This window comes from Callorhinus ursinus, unplaced genomic scaffold (assembly GCF_003265705.2).
Source record: "Callorhinus ursinus isolate GAN/ISIS: 27379988/994484 unplaced genomic scaffold, GSC_fseal_2.0 scaffold19, whole genome shotgun sequence".
Taxonomy (NCBI): domain Eukaryota; kingdom Metazoa; phylum Chordata; class Mammalia; order Carnivora; family Otariidae; genus Callorhinus; species Callorhinus ursinus.
Window position 1 is genome coordinate 16,858,409 of NW_027397081.1, and position 18,655 is coordinate 16,877,063.

Sequence of the window (18,655 nt, forward strand, 5' to 3'; positions counted from 1 at the left end):
TTTACCATATCTGGTTTTCTTCTCCTCCTCACCTCCCACTCCTCCTCTACCCAGTGCCCAGGGGGCCCATCCTGGGCTTCCCCAAGGAATGCACGCACCTAGGGAGGGCTCCTTTGGCCCCTACTCTGGCTAGGACTTAAGAAAGGACGGGGCCTTGCTTTCTGACCATGGTGTCAGAGACACCAAAAAACTACTATGTACATGAAGTGACTGTGGACCTGAAGAGGCAGGGAGGTCTCCACTTGGGCACGATGGAGCCGGGCCAAGGGACGGCTCGGTGTCTGCGACCTGCTTCTTTATCACTAACATCGGAGCACTTTCCTCTGGCTTTGACCTCAGTGGAGCTGGAGATTGTTTGCGTACCATCATCCATGAGTCTATAGTAACCCATCTCTGGCTTCTGATAGTTACATTCTGATGTACCTGCCCTCCCGCATCACACAGTGCCCACCCAGCCCAGCCGGCTCTTTCCAGATCTCCTTATGGAAGGCTGCAGTGCATACAGCCTCACTCTAGGGCATGGCCAAGCCTTTCCAGGACGCCCCCTCTCCTCCCAAACACCCAGACAGATCCTGAGCAGGGTGGGAGACCTGTGTTTATCTGGAAGTAATTAAAACACTCTCCTTAAAAAGCAGTTTCTCTCTGCATCTGCCTCGTTCCCTGCTCACTTTCTATTCCTCTGTGGACACTCCTGCAAGGTCTCTCTGCTCTAAATGTGTTACCAACAGCTCCAGCTCTGGGCAATTTTATTTCATAGCCTCAGCTCCCATGGTCTCTGCTAGGAGCTCATCTCCCCCAGGGCTCAGCGTGGTGGCCTCAGGTAAATGCCAGGGGCATTTTTTACCATCCCGAGCCCGTCTTGCTCTTCACATCGGACCCTGGGATCCTCTTCCCACCTCCCCCGGCTCGCTGAGGCTGGTGATTAAGTCCCCATCTTCTCACCTCTAACCACCTGCTTTGCCCTGGAAAGGAGATCTGGATGCTGTGCCTTCCTCACCTTGTCTGGGAAGATGGCTGGGTCCAGTGCGAGGTTCATGGAGATAGTCAGCTTCAGATGCAGAACTGCATCCAGGACCTGGGGGCGCCTAATGTGGGAGACTGGATGTAAATACAAGAGATGGAGAAGATGTTTCTGCTTTTCATCCTCTTGGACTCCCTGCCATTTCCAAAACACACTGTGCTGGCTCCCACCAGAGGCCTCTGGATCCCCTCTGTGTCGTTCCTCTGTCTGGGATCTTCTCCCTGCCCACCCTGTCCCCTTTGAGAGATCTGGGTAATTCAGGTCAAACCTTTTGTCTTCAGGGAAGCCTTCCCTTCCCGCCACATGAGGTCCCCCTGCCACACACTCCGTAGCATCCTGTACTTTTCCCTTCATTGTCTGTAATTATGGCATCCGGTTTCCTGGATATAGGATTGATATCCCTCCCCTGACTATAAGCTCCAGGGCCTGAACAGTGCCTGCTAGTAGGTCCTCAGTAGAAATATTTGTGGAATGAATAAAGTATAAATCCTGTAGTGCTATTAAGTATATTTATATGCTTTGGCCAGTCTAGAGGAAAGGAACAACATACACCATTTTGCTTAGAAAGCACTTTACTCATCTGCGAAGTAATGCTCCACTCATTTTCTCATTTGGTTCTCTTAGCAACCCTGTAAGGGAGATGGTAAAAGTACAATTGCCCCATTTTATAGAAGAGAGGTTAAGAGATGGGTTCAAAGTCAGCTTTCCACCTCCAATCCCTGGTTTTCCTCCTCCATGAGGCTGAGTCTGAATGAGGAAGGAAGACTAACTTCTTCAGAGAAAGCTGCTGGGATGGGGTTGACTTGGAGCAGCATTTTGGGAATGAGAGGGCTGTGCAGTATTATTGGCGAGAGGCATGGGAGGCTGTCTTGTTGGGAGAGGATGTGGATGTGGTTCCGGGTGCCTATGCATAGGGCTGGAGGGAGCCCTGAACGGGAGGGTGGAGAGAGGAAAGAGAGGAAGTTCACACTGACTGATTGCATTACAGCTAAAATCTACTGCAACAGCTTTTCAAGGGAGGCGTCATAGCCCATGGTTCACGTTTGTGGAAATGGAGCTCTCAGAGCTTAAGTGACAGCTTAAGGACACAGAGTGGCCTCTGGGATTGGAAGCCAGGGACGTCTGCTCTGGCCTCTGGTGAGGAGCAATTGTTTAGAAGTGGATTGAGGGCTTCAGTCTGAAATCTGTAAGGGGGGTGGCTTGAAGGGGGAAAAGAGACAATTTATTCCTCATGTCCTGCTCACTAGTGTCTGAGAACGGGGGAGAGCTATCCCTTGTCACATGTTCCGAGTGCTAGCAGATTCCCGTGATAACTGTGCTCCCTGACTACCGTTCCCCAATATCAGGCCTGGGCGGGGCCAGCCACCGCTCTTCAGTTTATCCTGACGAGTCAGACCAGGTCCAACTCCCAAGCCAATGCAAGCTGCCTTTGGCTAACCTGCCACATTGTAACTCATCACAAACTCCTGGGCGCATCTCCTGATGGTAAATCCTAAAATTTGAGGACACCTGGGCTGATCATTTGGCCAGGGGACACTCTCAGACTCCTTTCTCTGTTGCTTGCTTCCCCTGATGTGAAAATTGTACAGATGGGCCCTAGATTGACTTGGATTTGACTCCTCTTCTTCAAAATCATGATAATCAGTATAATCACATTCCAACATTTCCTCAAGTACCAACTGTGTGCCAAGTTCTGGGATACAGAGAGAAGGCACGTGTAGAGAATAGTAAGAACTGGTCTTGGAGCGGGTAGCCTGTTATTCCCGTTGGCCAGCCAGCCGACCTTAGCGGGTCTCACTCAACCTTAGCATCTTTGGTTTCCACATCTACAGGTGGAGAAAGTGAGAGAATCTGCCTCATAGGGCTCTTCTGAGGAGCACCGAGGCTGAAATAGTACTTTGCACGTAGTAAGTATATATTCAGTAAATGTTAGCATGAAGTAGAATTCCTAGAGCTGCAGGATTACACCACTTAGAAGAACTTAGAGATTGTCTAGGCCAATCCCCTTGTTTTACAGAACAAGAAACTGAGGCTCAGGTTATCTCCCAGAGCCCGTGAACACCTGGGTCCCTGCCTCCCAGGACAGGCCTGGGTCCCAGCATCACACTATTTGCTGGGGAGATAGAAAAACATACATGTGCTGCCCAGCTGTATCAGGTGCCGGAGGTTGATTCTCCCTCAAGGAGACCACAGGGCCTGGGGTGGCCCCGCTCCTCTGGCCACCCTGCCACGCTGCCACCCTGCATACTCTGCCCAAGCTGCTGGCTGTTGCTGGGAGTGTCTTCCAGCTGGTGGGGGGGAGGGTCAGAACAGCAGAGAAGCCCACATCCATTTGTCTTGGGGAACCTGGAGTGTCATGAGGAGTAATCAAGATCTTGTTGCGCACAGATGAAAGAAAACCTGTAATTAATCTGGCTGCCCCTCTGATTTCCTCTGTCATCCCCATCACCAAACGCCGTCCGGTGGCTGTCAGCTGCCTCTCGGACCCGCCCCAGAAAATCACGATTAATAGTGTAACAGCCCTATGAGGACGAGAGAGAGGGAGAGAGACGGGGAGAGGGACTGCTGACAAATCAGGAGAGGGGAGGCCCTTTAGCACAGCTGGGCTGGGGGATCCAGGCAGCACGCTCACTGCCTGAACGCCGTCAGCCGGCGGCACGCTGTGCTGTGTATATGAACCGGCGTGGGTTGGGGATCCACAGACACTTCCTGAGCCTCTACTCAAGTGTAGGCACCACAGCAAAGTGTGTCGGAAAGATACGTGGGTAGAAGAGATGTTCCTCTGCTCCCCAGGAGCTCATGGTCTGGTTGTGGAGAGAGGATGTAACTAAGCATAGGGTTAAATAACCAGTCATGCCGGCTGTTTGTGGCCCCCAGGGGGGGCGGGTGCTGTTCTTGGTGCTGAAGTCCTGGCCGTGAGCTGGAGGGAGAAGGGCCTGCCCTCACAGAGCCTGCGCTCAGAGTACAACCGCGGAAGTGGGCCAGAGATGTCTGGAGACTTTAGGGATCCTCTGGCTTGAGGAGGCTGCCCCAGCCTGAGATTCTGGGAAAAAAAAAAAAAGGAAATTAGGTTCTAATTAGGTTCTTCTTTCGGAAGAAGTGGGGACGAGTGTTTTTTGGTGTTTGGGTGAGGAAACCGCCCCGGGACTGGTAAGCGGTAGAGCCGAGCTTGCCCTGCAGCATGTCCTTCCAGCACTCAGGGGGCAGTGGGCAGTCAGACGCTGCCCGCCACCGTGGACGGTGAGGGCCGGAGCTTCCCAGCACAGCCTGTGTCGCAGAGAAATGGGGTCTAGATTGTAGGCTCCTTATGGGCAAGGGCTCCAAATGTAAGTCATGGGTGAAGACTTCATACTGCCAGAGCCTTTTCCACGTATGTTATCTGACTGGATTCTTTCATTATCTCCACAGATATTTTTTGAGTGCCTAATATGTGCCAGCCAGTGCTAGGCATTGGAGACACAGGTGGAAGATCCCAGAGTGTTCCCTGCTCTCCTGGTGCTCATCACCCTGAGAGGTAGGCATCGCCGTGCCCATGTTACTAATGAGGAGGTGGGCCGTGAAGGGAGTAAGGCGCTCAAGAGTGTTCCCTCAGTAAGGTCCGGAGCCACCTCCCGCTTGGCTTCTGTCCTGGTGTGGCCCGATTAGGAGAGCTACCCCACGTCGTCCAGAGCAGTGTCTTCAGTGACACGGGAAAGGGCTGCGTGGCGACTCTCTGCCTTCCAAGTTCCCAAAAGTCCAGGAGTGAGGCCCAGCTCTGGTTAGGTGGGGACAGAGACCCCCAGGGAGCCAAAGCCATGCTTAGATGCTTGCTTTGAACTTAACTTCTGCCAGAAAAGAACAGCACATGCTTGCTTCCCTCCCCGTGCTGTGATTCCTCTTTGCCCAGATCCACACCACGATGTCACCTTAGATTGTTTGAACCACAGCAAATATACGAAATGTACAAGTCAACTGGCAATTCATTTCATATTGGGGTAAACTGAGCAAACATCTTTTTTTTTTTAAATGGCCCCTTTATTTTTTTTTAAGTAAACTACCCCCAACATAGGACTTGAACCATGACCCCAAGACCAAAAGTCGCATGCTCCACTGACTGAGCCAGCCAGACACTCCAGCCAATGCCTTTTGGATGCCATCTGTTAATATTTTATTTTGGCCAATATTAACAGAGCACCTACTACGTGCCAAGTAACATTCTAGGTGCTTGTCATAGTCCCTCCCATCACCACTGATGGTTCTGTGGGCAGACAGCATCCTCTTAGCAGGCTGTGTGCCCTAAGGAAGAATGTTCCAGGTGTGGTCGCAGCCTATGGGGAAGAGATCACAGAAAGCCTCAGAGGGGAGGTAATGCAGCGAGCCTGCAGAAAACTGTTTCCAGGCCATCAGGGGTTGAGACCACATCCCACGTGGCAGCTCACACAGAGCTGGCATATTGGGGAAGTCGGGGCTCAAGCTCCGCTGGGGCGTCCAGTGCAGTGGGCTGGGTGGTACAGACAGATGAACAGGAGCCAGGTCATGAAGGGTTGGCCTGTGGGACTGAGGAGTTTGCCCTTGATCCCGGAGGCAGGAGAGAGCAAGGGGAGACTGGGCCTGGGTGTCTCATTATCATTATCATGTTTGCATTTTATTTTTTTATTTTTTTATTTTATTTTTTCATGTTTGCATTTTAGTAAGAATCCCCGCCACATAGCTGAATGGAGAACCACCCTGGGAGGGAAAGATCCAAGGGAGGGAGGCCAGGAAGGCTGCTCCGGCCAGGGTCCAGGTCATTGCTGACAGACATCTGGATGGGGGTGGGGTGGGTGGCAGTCCATGGGGATGCAGAGACAGTCATGGGGTTTAGGAGACAGAGCTGTCCAGATGGGGTGGCTGACCAGACCGGGGTGTGGGGAGGGCACCATCTGGGGCGACTCTCAACTTTTTGGCTTGGGTGATGAGTGGGGTGTGGTGCTGTCTACTAAGAAGGAGGGCAGAGGAGAAGCAGCTGGTGGGCACAGGGGAGAGGTTACCCTTTGCCTAGGACAGGGTGTGTTTGAAGTGCTCTGAATTACGGGAGGCAGCTGTACATGCCAGAGTGCTGGGCGTTGGATGCTGATTTAGAAGTCACACCGTGCAGGTGGTAAGAAGCCGCAGGAGGAGGGGAGGGACGGTGTTAGTGGGAAGGGGGCCTTGGTGCTGTATCTCTTTTTCCTCCGAAATTATTCAAATACCTTTAGTTGATAAAGGCTGCCCTCTTTGGTTCTAAGACCAGATTCATCTAAATGTTAAAATGAAAACAAGATCTCAGATTTCTTTGCGCTTTTTGATGAAGAGTCTGAAAGCTTCCTCTTTCTGTTCCTCTATGTAGACAGTAAAGCTCTACAAGAAAAGCCAGTGGAGTCAGAGACCTGGCTGTCCCTGGCTTTGCCTCCTAACAGCTGTGTGACCTTGAGCTAGGTACTTCCCCTTTCTTGGGCTCAGCTTCTTCAACTGTACTAGAGCTTGTCCTGTGGATTAAAGAAGAAAGAGACTGTGGAAAGAATTTTGCAAACCAGCGAGCCTTACAATCTTGTAACACCATGGTTCTTTTTATTCCTGTAAGGTTTGGGAGGAGATTATTTCTCATCTTTGTGCCCCAGGTTATACAGTTGAGGCCCCAGAGCAGCCCAGGACCTCTGTCATTGCTGTCCTTACGTGTGGCCTCCAGGGTTAGCTAGGCTTCCGGGCCATGAACAACGAGAGTCAGGCCTGCACGAACGGAGTGTAGTTGTGTCATCAAATAGAATTTACACAGGCTAATCTGACACCTCTTTAGCAGTCTGAATAATAATTACTGTGCGGTGTGCTGATCGGGCATAAATGGAAGGCATTTGACATAAATGATTATAGTTAGGATTGCTTTTATATAGCCTAACCAGTTTTTTACAGTTCTTTCCTCTTTGACAGCTGATTCATTTATCCATTCAACAAATATTTATTGAGACTGTAATATATGCCAGGCCCCGTTCTGGGTCCCGAGGAGACAGATGAACAAGATTTCTGCTCCCTGCCCCATCTCCTTTGTTTGAGCTTGCATTCCAGTGGGGAGACAATCACTGAACAATCAACTTTATCCATAATGAGTAAGAATGTCAAGCTTCTCTCGAGACTGTGTGTGCTGTAATCTATCCTTGCACCAACACCCATGAATGAAAGGACAGATTCTGGGCCTGATTTGCCAACAGCAGATTTGCCTTTGTCTTAGTCTTTTACCTTTCTTTAACTCAGACTCCCAATAGCAGGTGACTGCTTGAGCCCTTCTATTCATCGAACAAATTCATACTGTGCACCTGTTGTGTGTAAGTAGACTCTGGGGATACAACAGCATGCTGGCAACTGTCCTTGCCCTTAAGAAGACCACTCTGATTCCACATGTGGGCATCTAAAGGAGCAGCAGTGGGAGAAAGTGCTGTAAGAGCCACTATAGTCTGCCACAGTGGCACATAGAAGGGCTCTGGATTCTGGCAAATGGCAGGGGTCGGGGAGAGGAGCATCAGGCCGAGGGAAGCAGGTGTGCACAGGAAGCTTCCTGGTGCTGGGTGTGGCTGGAACATCAAGTGTGTGGTGCTGGGGGGGGGTGTCATTAAACAAAGACTTACTGAAGTATGTAACACACACACACACACAGAAAAGTGAATATAATCATAAGTATACAGCTCAGGGAGTTTTCACAAACCGAACACACTTGCATAACCAGCACCTAGAGTAAGAAACAGGACATCACCAGCACCCCCAGAAGACCCCATATGTCCCCTTCTAGTCACTGCTCGCCCCCAAGGGTAACTACCAGCTGGGATTCTAACAGTTTTTTGTACTTTTTATAGAAAGAATCATATTGTATGTATTCTTCTGTGCCTGCTTTCTTTCAGTCAAATTATGTTTATGAGATTCATCCAGAATCTCAGCACCTGGTTGCTGATGATTAATTTTCATTTCTATGTAACATTCTGTTATGTGAATATACACTGTATTTCTCCATTCTGCTGCTAGACATCTGAGTAGTTTCCAGTTTGGGGAAATGCAAAGTGCTGCTATGAACATTCTAACACATCTCGAATACATCTAACAGATCTGAGCACATAGACGCACATTCTGTTGGAAATACGCTTATTGCAGGGTTTCTGGGTCCCTAGGGTACATGTAAAACTCTGGGTTTTGAGAGCACAAAGACCAGTTTTTCAAATCAGTTCTATCAACTTACACTTGCCTTGACACTGTACAAGAGTTCCAGTTGCTCCACATCCTTGTCAACACTTGATACTGTCTTTTTTAAAAAGTCATTCTGGTGGGCGTATATTGGTGTCTTATTGTGGTTTGAAATTGCATTTCCTGATGCCCAGTGAAGTTGAGACCCTTTTTAAATGTTTATAGGCTTTTGGATACAGTGACTAGTGGAGTGTCTGTTCTAGTGTTTTGCCCATTTTTCTGTTGGATTGTCTGTTCATGGCGTACTTTCCTGACCAAGGGCGACCTGGGGGTTAGCATATCCAGGTGCTTACCAGCCCCACTTTGACCCTATTGATGCGCTGCAGCTGGCAGGCTACAGACTCTGTTCTCAGGATGCCAGAGGTCTCAGGGGGAAGGGGGACAGGCGGGGGACAGCGCCCATGCTGCCTGGGGGGAAGGCAGTCCCCTCCAAGGCTCTGGTTTTGACATCAGAGGCCCATCGACCCCAGGAGGAAGGGGGATTGGTGGAGAAAGGATGGGGAGGGGTTCGTTTTCGGCAGGTAGCAGGAGCAGATATAGAAACTAGCTGATGACCTGGTATGTGTGCTTCTGCCCTCAGTATTTGCTGAGACCAGACCTCTCCCATCTGTGCCAGGGAGGGACTGATGGTGTGTAGCCTGTCCTTCAGGCCAGGCCTGAGCACAGCTGCTTTTCCCCTGTTATCTCAGTCTGCGTGCTGTTCATCTCTGCTACCTGCGTGACGTCATGCTAGTTTTACCTGTGAGGAAACTGAGCTGAGGAGTGAGGAGAGTCCTCATGAAGGCCACCTAGCTAGCATGTGGAGGAGCAGGACTTGAAGATGAACCCAGTCACTTCCCCACACCACTCCCCAGTGAGCAGTGCATGTGGCTTGTCCCCAGGGCAATGGCCTAACCTTGCCACCCCTCCTTCTCCAGCTCACTCATGGCTCTTGTTTCTTAAGAGCAGATGAAGGTTTTCATCCGCAGTTGGAATTTCAAAAACAGTGGAGCCCCTTCATTTGGTCACAGTTATGCCCATGGGCCCCCAACTGGATTGGGGGCTGGAGTTCGAACCTGAGCCTTCTGTGGGCCTAGCATAGGGAGGAAGGACAGGGGCCTGGAGCTGGCCTGGAGCTTTCCCACAGGTCCTGCCAGCCATTCTGCAGTGGACTGTGGGCCCCGCAACAGAGGCTGTTTGGGTGGTAGCTCTGGTCACAAGGCCGGGTGGGTGGCTACCTCGCAGAGGCTTCAGACTCACATGCTCCCACCACTCTCTCACAGAGTTATGTCATGCCCAGACCAGCAGAGGGCTCCATGAGGATTTATAGAAGATGCCCCGCGTCTCTGCGCCTTTGGTGCTGCTTCCGGCGTGGCTCGTGATGGTCACCTGCAGCCCGCACTCCCTGAGGATTGGTAAGTGCTGCTCACATGGCACCCTGGGGGCAGCCTAGCTTTGGCTGATGCCCCCGCCTATAGCCCAGGTGTCCACAGGGGACATCTGCTCCTGCACCGTGCCCTCCCCGAGTTTAGCTGGACTAGCAGTGGTGGTGGGGGTGCAGCCGAGAGGCTCACAGCTCCGATCCGGTGGTCAGTCTGTCCGGCCCCCTTGTGAGGAGAATAAAGACGCTGAGTCCCTGTTACAGCGTGTGACGGACTCAGCCTGGCACATTAAGGGGCAGCTGTCAAATGAAGAAGGAGGGTGGGAATGTCCATGGGGATTCTAAATCCAGGGCTGGAGATTAGGGAAGAGATGACCTCTCTTTTTCTCTGATGAATCCAAGAGGGCTTCCTGGAGAGTGTGCCTCGGATCAAGTCAGGGAGTGCTCTCAGGGGCCCTGGCCGGCTGCTTGGCAGGGCCCTTGACTTGGTGTGTCTGTTCTTGCTGGCCTGGTTCTGGAGAGGGAGGGCAAGGCCACTTCAGTGACCCATGTTCTCTCCCTGGCCCTGCTGCTGTGGGGATGCCCACTCCAGGTGCGGACAGGCCGGCTGCTCCCTGCCCCATCGGCAGCCCTGTTCCGGGAGGGAGGCCTTCCTCCCCTGGGAATCTGGGAGGGCCTAGGAAGTCAGATACCTCTTCTTCCTCAGGACTGTGTAAGCCTCATTCACTGCAGGCCTAATCTGGGTCGTAGGGAAGCAGCCCCGGCTGTAAGGATAAGGGGATAGTTCAGTCCAGCATGCACTGTGTGGTCATCTGACGGCCCAAGACTGATGTGGGGTCTCAGGGATTGGGGGATCGTCTGTATATGGGTAACAGGTTCAGTGTGGACAGATGGGTGGGGGCACAGCAGTGAGAAGCCCAGGCAGGTGGGTTGTTGGTCATAAGAAGGCTGGATTAACAGCAGGACCCCGGGGGCAAGATGAGGCAACAGCCCCAGAAGGACTCAAACTTAGGCAGGTTCTACAGACAGGTATCCATCTGATGCCACTCCTCCCAGACTGGGGTAGGGAGTTGGGGCGTGTGTAGGGGGAAGTGGGTACTGCCAACAAGACAGGATCCTAGATCCTAGACCCAAACGTGAAAGTGTTAGCGGCTGATTGAGAAGGAAGGTATCGGTATCGTGACACCGAGTCTCAGGAAATTGGCTTTAAGCCGGTTGCAGTCAGGACTGGTCCAGAGTCCCAGAGGTTGGCCTACTGGTGGTGGTCAGGAGACCCCGGGTGGGCAGAGGCAAGCCAGAAGCTGAGACCCCGGCTAGGCCATGCCCCACGGGCCAGAGGCCGAGCTGCAGGTCTCCGGCCTGCCCTGTGTGGACTTGTGGGCACATTTCTCCATGCATATGCAGCAGCGGCTGATTAGAATCAGAAATGCAGACAGGTGACTTAGTTCTTCTCCTCACCCTGCCCTCGGTTCACCACTCTGCATGCTTAAAGGCAAGGAATTAAAAACAATCTTCTCTCCCTCTTCCCCATTCATTTCTACCGAAGCTTCAAAACCTAATTTAATTCTGCTTAGCAGCAAAGCAAAACGGTTTGTATCCTTAAGATGCTTAATTTATAAGATGCCTAGTTATTCAGCATTTGCTGTGAGGTTTTCTCCCCCTCTAAATGAGTGGATAAAGCGGTAACCCATCAATTTCCATTTGTCGCTAATGGGAAGCGGAAAGGGATTGAGCCAGAAACAGCAGCGCCTCACGGCCTTGGCTCTCCTGACACTGGTTCCCCGGGAGGGGAGCAGAAAGTGGAACTGACAGATCCCTTTCTTTGCGGCTGCACTGACCATGGAGGGCTTCAGAGGGCACCCCCCCCCCCCCCCCCCCGGCCCCCCCCCCCCCCCCCGGAGCATTGCTTGTCCAGTTCTATCAAGACGCTGTTGGCCCTCTGTTTTGGTTCACGCCAGGCCACTTGCAGCCCGTCTCCAGCCAGGCGCCCTGCTGGCTGGCAAGGTCAAGCTGGGCCTCCAGGCCAGGAAGCAGAGTAAAGCCAACAGAGGGAAAGAAAAGAAAAGGAAAACCCAAACGCGCAATGCCAGGACCCGTTTTCCCCGTCTCCTTGGTTATCCTGGGAGCCAGGAGCTTTCTCCATCTCCTGAACTTAATGGACGGGAAGGTGTTAATTACTGTGTGCGCCAGAGGGAGTCTGGGGTGAGGCAGGGATGGGAAGAGAAGTAGGTCAAGAAATCAAGTAGCTGAGCTTGGCAGCAGGCAGCCTTGAGCACAATGGGCCGGACCAGCGCCGGTGGTGCTGGCGTCTCCCGCGGCCCCCAGAGGAGCATGGGAAAGGGAGGGGTGCGGCTCCCCCGCTTCCCAGGGGTCACTTCTCCGTGCATTTGGTGTTTTCCCGGGGTTCCTTCCAAACCCCTCAGCCTCAGGATAGATAGCTGTGAGAGCAAGGCTGCAGGAAGGGCTGAAGAGTCTCAGAGATGAATTGCCCTGCCTGCCCCATCCTCAGCCCTGCTCGTCTGCTGGTGACAATATGGATGTTTGCAAAGAGGCGGCCAAACCCATTACCCCCCCCCCCCTGCCTGGGGACTGCTGTTTTTCATTCAAGGGAGGCACGGGGCAGGAGATCCAGCCAAATAGGGTGTCTGGTGTTTACCCCCCGAATGAGGTTTTGGGTAAGAGAGAGGGATTTTTATTTATGGCTATGAAGCTGCCCGCATAAATTCCCCAAACTCTCACACATATGTCAGCCCCCTTCAGTCATCCATCTTCTGAAAATGTCTTTTGATTTTGCTTCTGTCCCTCTGGGTTCTCTGAATGATGACTGTGGGAGCCACAAGTTAATAAATGCCCAGAGAAGACCCCCCCCCCCGCCGCCGCCCCATCTCTCCAGCCCTCTATTACTCCAAGGGATCATCATCCTCTCTTAGAGCCGTGAAGAATTCTGAGGATCCCATTCTCCAAGCCGCTCGTTTCACACATGAGGAGGGAGGCCTGAGGGGGACCTTGAGAGTAGGTGGCCAGGCAGGTGGCAGCCCACGCTAGAGCCACTAGAGTCCTTGACGACTCCTGGCCCTGCTCGCTTGGCCGCCCACCTGCGGGCTCGCCTGGCCACTGGGGAAGCAGGTTGGCCATCAGCAGTGTGGTCTCTGGTGCTTTTCTGCCATCCTGTTCCTGACGTTAGCAAATGTTACCCTTGCCCCGGACACATAAAGTACTCAATAAGGATTTGTCAGTTTTCTAGACTGTCTCCTGTTACTCCTTCCTTGGCCCCTGGTTCAGCCACATGGAACTACTCACTGTTACCCAAATATACCAGGAAGGTTTCCTCTGGGCTTTACCCACCCCCCTCCCATGCCTGGGAGCTGCTCTTGCCATTCCCGCTTCTCTGCCTGGAAAACTGCTACCACTCTGTTGCCTCTCCTCCACCTCCTCCTCCATCACCATTCTCCTAGGCTTAAATAGCTCTTCCTCTGCAAAGTCCTTTCTCATGATCACCCTGTCCCTCCCGGGGAGAAATCATCTTTTTCCTGCCGTATTTCCCATTCCCTGGTACTTAACACCTGTTCCAGCACCTACGGGGTTGTGCTCTGGTTATTCTGGCATTTTCCCACCAGACTCTGAACTCCAAGGGCCATTGACCACCCGACACACTCCATGTATGTAAACGTATCACTTGGATTCAGTGAATGGGAATGTGTGGCTGGATCGTTGCCTGTTGCAAGACCTGGTTCCCCAAGAACACGTTTTGGTATCGTTGTTTTAACGTCCTGTCTTCGGGTCTTGCGTATGCTTAAAGACGTAGACTTACTGGAGGAAGGGGAAGAAAAAGGGGAAGGAGAAATTGTGTTCTGTCTTATCTAGAACAGATAACAGAACGGGCTGAGGATCCTCATTGGGTTCTAAGGCAGATGTTGGCTCTAATAATAAATACGAAGATTCAACCGTCCATTCGTCAGTGCACCCGACACGTGTCTGTTGAGTGCTCTGTGCCGAGCACTGAGGACTCGGGGCCATGATAATAATCACCAGAGTCCCTTCCACTTGGAAAGGCCTTCCTCCCTGCCACGCACTGTGCTGTGTATTTCATGTATATCAGGCAATCTCCACGTCAGAATTAACCACCTGATGTTTAAGATGAAGACATGAAGGCTCGAGGAGTTTAAATAACTCTTCCAAGGTCACGTAGATAACGGAAATTTGAACCCGTAAGCTGTCTCTCCAAAGCTGTCTCTTTCTACTCTGCTCTCCTGCAGCTGGTACACCTCTGGAGATGTTAGGGATAGCCCATTATCAAAGGAGTCCTGTGGACGATACCGTGTTCTACCCAGGAAAGGAATTGACAGATGGAGTCTTTGCCTCATAGTCTCTAGCTCTTCGCTGATTCTTTTCCCTGCAAATAATTTCCTAAGGGCACAGAGAAAGTCCATCTGACCGTTGGGGAAACAGGCCTGGGGATTTGAGAAGCTTGCTCGTGGAGGTACAGAAGTCCCGAGTGTGAGGGGGCAGCAGACACATGAGCAGGTTATGGGAACCATTGCCTCTCTTTCACGTTTAGGGTTTCCCTGGCTGGTAAAGCAGCGAGAACCTGGATTTATTCGATGCTCTGCCTTACTAGGACACCCAAGCACGTTACAACTACCATTTTTTACTTGGTTGGTTTCCCCCAGTGAGTTCCAAGTCCTGTAGAGAGAACGTTAAACATAGAACATTCAAATGTTATAAAGATGGAGATAATAAGAGAACTGGGGGAAGGAAGGGGGAAGAATAAAAAAACACCATTTTTTCCATCCTCTTCTGCTGTGTATTAAATATATTTGACACACCGAGATCCAGATATACCAGCAGAATTGTGTGCCTTGCAAAGGATTCACCGTGGGTTTTTTTTTTTTTTTTTTTTGAGGAGTGGTCTCCCCTTAATAATGTTACCACGTGATGGTGATTTATGGAATTTTGATGGGCACGTAACTTTTCATCTCTTTTCCAAATTGAGTCACCCAGGTAGGCAATCAATTGGTCTTTTACATTAGTGACAAATAGAAATTGATGACTTTCTCCTTCATCTGTCACCTAGAGAGGGAATATGGAAAGATTTCTGGGACACAGATCTCTCCTCTGCCGAACACCTTAGGGGATCTGTGTCTTTATGATGTTTGTATTCCTGGGTCTAGCCCGATGCCTGCCCCAGAGTAGTGCCTACCAAACGTTTGCTAGATGCATGCTCTGATGGCAAGTTTTTGAATCTTGAGCTTGACCCGTCCATTTTCAGATTTCTCTCTCCCCAGATATTGGTCAGTGCTCAAAAACACCAAGCAATATCATTTAATGATAAGTCCGCGCGCGCGCGCACGCGCGCGTGTGTGTGTGTGTGTGTGTGTATGCATGCATGTGTGCCTGCCCCAGGCTGTCTCTCCCTGCCTCCCACTCCACCCCTGCTGCTGCTTCTATAGTGGGGAGGAGGGATCCTCGGCTGTGTTTAGACAGGCATCCAGTCCGGTGTGCTGTGCGGAGTCACTCAGGCCAGGATGTCATCATTTGCCTTCACATGCAGCTTGTCTTCTTTCAAGAACACCACAGAGGACACTTTCAGGAAGTTTGGATTTTCTCTCCACCTTTCCAGAACCCGTTTGTGAAGTACGACCTCAGGCCGTAGTCTCGTCTGCTGAGACATGAGGATTGAGTTCGGTCCAGATGGGCTTCATGTTACTGATAAGAAAAACTGGGGTTCCCAGGGCGCCTGAGTGGCTCAGTTGGTTAAACGACTGCCTTCGGCTCAGGTTATGATCCCGGAGTCCTGGGATCGAGTCCCACATTGGGCTCCCCCTTCTCTGTGGGGAGCCTGCTTCTCCCTCTGCCTCTGCCTGCCACTCCCCCTGCTTGTGCTCACTCACTCTCTCTCTCTCTCTCTCTCTGTGTCAAATAAATAAATAAAATCTTAAAAAAATAAAAAGAAAGAAAAACTGGGGTCCCCATGAGGTGAAGTAAGCCAGCAACGGGCCCCTTGGGCAGTACCACCGTCCTTACTCCCAGCCGCCTAGAGACTTCTGTGCCATGGTTTGCAGTGTGTAATGTGTTCTCACACCCGTGTTAGGTCAATTTCCCCAACAACCTGCCAGGCAGGTAGGAGTGAGCCCAACTTATGGAAGAGGGTCCTGAGGTTCACAGAGTTTGTGACCTGCCCAAGCTCATCCAGAGCAGGGTGGTGGCCACAAAGGGAGGAGAGGAGAAGGCATGTCCCAGGTGGGGTAGCAGAGGGGTTCTGGGGAGCAGAGTTGGAGGACAGCCAAGGTGGTGGAGTCCTGAATTGCCTGTTGGCAGTACGTTCTTGCTGGGTGGGACCCAAAGCTACCAGAGGCCAGCGTGTCAATACCCAAGGCCTCCCGAAATCTGACTGAGCTAAAGAGAATAGGCAAGTAACAGTAGCAAATGTTGCGTTTTCTTAAACATATCGTGAATGATCTCTGGGAGGAAACTGGGAAAGGTCCCAGGAGCTGGGGTGTCAGAGCAGAGGAATGGGGGCTATTGTTCTCTAACTAAAAGTTCTAGACGATAGAGCTGATTTTCAGATTAGTTTTGGTGTGTGGCTGCCCGGGTTCCCCTGGGCTCTCATTTTACCCCGGGGTGGGTGTGTGGTGGCCACGTGTGGTGGCCTGACAGGAGCTGCTGCTCTGCTGGACGAAGGCCGGCCTGGCAGAGACGCACGTGGTTTGGGAGAACAGCCCTAATGGTATCGTGTCAGACTTTCGAAAACCTGTCTCCAGCTCTGTGAGATTGTTTACAAAAGTCTTGAAATGGGGAGTGAGTCATTAGCAAGCTCTCTTTTTCCCCCCTGTGGTGGTTGGGAGTATGTGTGGGGAAGGTGGAAATTACAGAGAGAAATTTGGATTTGATGTCACGAAATGTTTATCGGACAGATGGGGTGAGCCATTCTGGGGACTGAGGCTCCCCCAGCTGGAGGTGGTCACAGATCGGTTGGACAGGGATTTCAGCCTCAGAGTGGGGGTTTGGACCTGTTACCTCGAAGGCCACTTTGAACCTGGGATTCTGTGAGAGAATACTTTGGCCTTTGGTCTGTTCTCATACTTCCGTAGGGAGACATCCCATTATCCTTGTGCCTCATTAACAACCGTTAATAAGTGCTTAGAATGGAGGCAGCCATCTACTTAACTTAAGCCCTGACCCCATCTGGCCCCAGTTGCTTGGGCAAGTCAGGTAAGACATGAAGCCCTCCTGATTCTTTTTACTTTGTCAGTGTAGACCTGTCTGCGTGTTTCCTTTCTCCCCGCGGCCACTGATGGGGGAGCTGGAGAAGCACGGGGGATGGTGGGAGCTGCCGAGTGCCTGAGTGCACGTGAGTCTGAGTGGGTGGGATACACATGTGTGCGTCGCCAGAACCCACACATCGTGCTCACAGCCTTGCAGCTTGGTTCCAGGAGTGACAGCGGTCACACGTACTCTCACTGGTCTGTGGGAGTAGACACATAGTCCACATCAGCTTGATGGGGCCTGGGCCTCGGCTGCTGGGGAGCACTGGGCAGCGGGAGGCTCCAGACACCTGTCAGGCTGCCCAGCAGCACCGCTGTGTCACCTTGTGGGTTTCTTCCCATCGCGCTGAGTCCTAGTGCCCAGCTATCATGGTGGCCGGGTTGGTGAGGCCCGGTGAGCATAATTGCTCACACTGATGAAGAGGGTTGTGGAGAGGGAGGAGAACACAGACCGGTGTGGGGTCTCATGTGCTCATGAGCTCATGTGCATGTGCTCAGCATGCAGCTCTGTTGGCATGCCCAGGCAGATGGTGCCCCCGTGCTTGACTTGGGAGGCACTACCGCCCTGATTGGGGCTCTCTGGAGTTGAGATTCTCTCTGTTAGCATGACCGTTCTCAGAGGAGAGGTTCGCTGTTCTGAAACTCTAGCCCAGGGACAGACATTGGCCACATCCCCTCAGCTCCTCTCACTCCCTCCCTGTATTCCTACTCGGGGTGAGTGGCCATTTGCGGCAGCCCACGAGAGGGTCCCTCGGTGTCTCCTCCCTGCAGCGCCTTCCACCCAGACTCTCCCAAATGTCTTCTGGGGCTATTTCAAGCTGATTGGTGTGTGGAGGGCATAAGGAAAAGGGAGCCAGATGTGTTCTGGGTAGCACTGGGGTTGGCTCTGGAAGGCTCCAGTATCGTGAAGGGGTTGATGCCAGATGTCCCCAGAGCATGGACTCTAACCAGACTGCCTGGGTTTGAATCTGAGCTCCACTGTTTATTAGCTGTACGACCTTGGGCAAGAACTTGATATCTTAGTGCTTCAGTTTCTTTATCCATAACATGGGATAACAGCAGTCCCCACCTCAGGCTTTCACGAGAGTTCAGTAAGTGACCACAGAGAAAGTCCTTCGAGCCTCATCAGGTGTGTAGTAAGTCCGTGACAGCGATAGCTGGAATGACGAGGAGCACTTCGGGGGCCACCCTGTCTCCGTCCAGCAGCTGTCCCCTGCTTGGGGCCCCCTTCTGCACTCCTCCACCAAATGCTGTCTTTCCCTTTTTTCTAGAGCCTGCTTTAAATTCATCTCCTTCTGGGAGCTGGGACTCTGCACCTGGTTCGAAAAGCTCTTGCTTCCAGAATTTCCAGATGAACAAGTCATGTGCATGCTCATGTGTGCACCGCACTGTGTTCACTGATGCACCTGTTCCTTATTTGAATTCCATCTACCGCACAAGCCTAAGAGCTTCCCGAGAGACAGAACTCTGTCTTCTCCACCCTTGAGGTGGGCTTTCCACCCTGGGTGACTGTCCCAGGTCCTGGCTACGGGATCTGAAGAGTCTCCTAGCCCCACATCCTTCTTCAGCTAACGCCCCATTTCTCTCCTTTCCCTTTACACAGAAACTCTGCAAGAGAATTTCCTGCTCAAAGCTGTCTCCATTCCCTGTCCTGTCTCACCCTATCAGTGGGACTCCCTCCCGTCAGAACGTCACTCCCACCATGATGCCCGCTGGGCTGCATCTGGTTGTCTGTCCTGAGGCCTCAGCTTACCGACATTGATGTAGCCTCTCCCTCCCTCTCCC

At 52.0% G+C, this 18,655-nt stretch overlaps 1 protein-coding gene across 4 annotated transcripts in view; it reads left to right on the plus strand.

Moving 5' to 3' along the window:
• Nucleotides 1–18,655, plus strand: part of GRIK4 (glutamate ionotropic receptor kainate type subunit 4) — a 421,439-nt gene that overhangs the window by 115,281 nt on the left and 287,503 nt on the right. For all 4 annotated transcript variants that reach the window (XM_025893698.2, XM_073903861.1, XM_073903862.1 and 1 more), the window contains exons 2-3: nucleotides 4,430–4,535; nucleotides 9,508–9,639. In XM_025893698.2, the coding sequence (XP_025749483.1) occupies nucleotides 9,558–9,639 (82 nt within the window). In that variant the 5' untranslated portion in view covers nucleotides 4,430–4,535; nucleotides 9,508–9,557. The remainder of the gene's footprint in view (nucleotides 1–4,429; nucleotides 4,536–9,507; nucleotides 9,640–18,655) is intronic.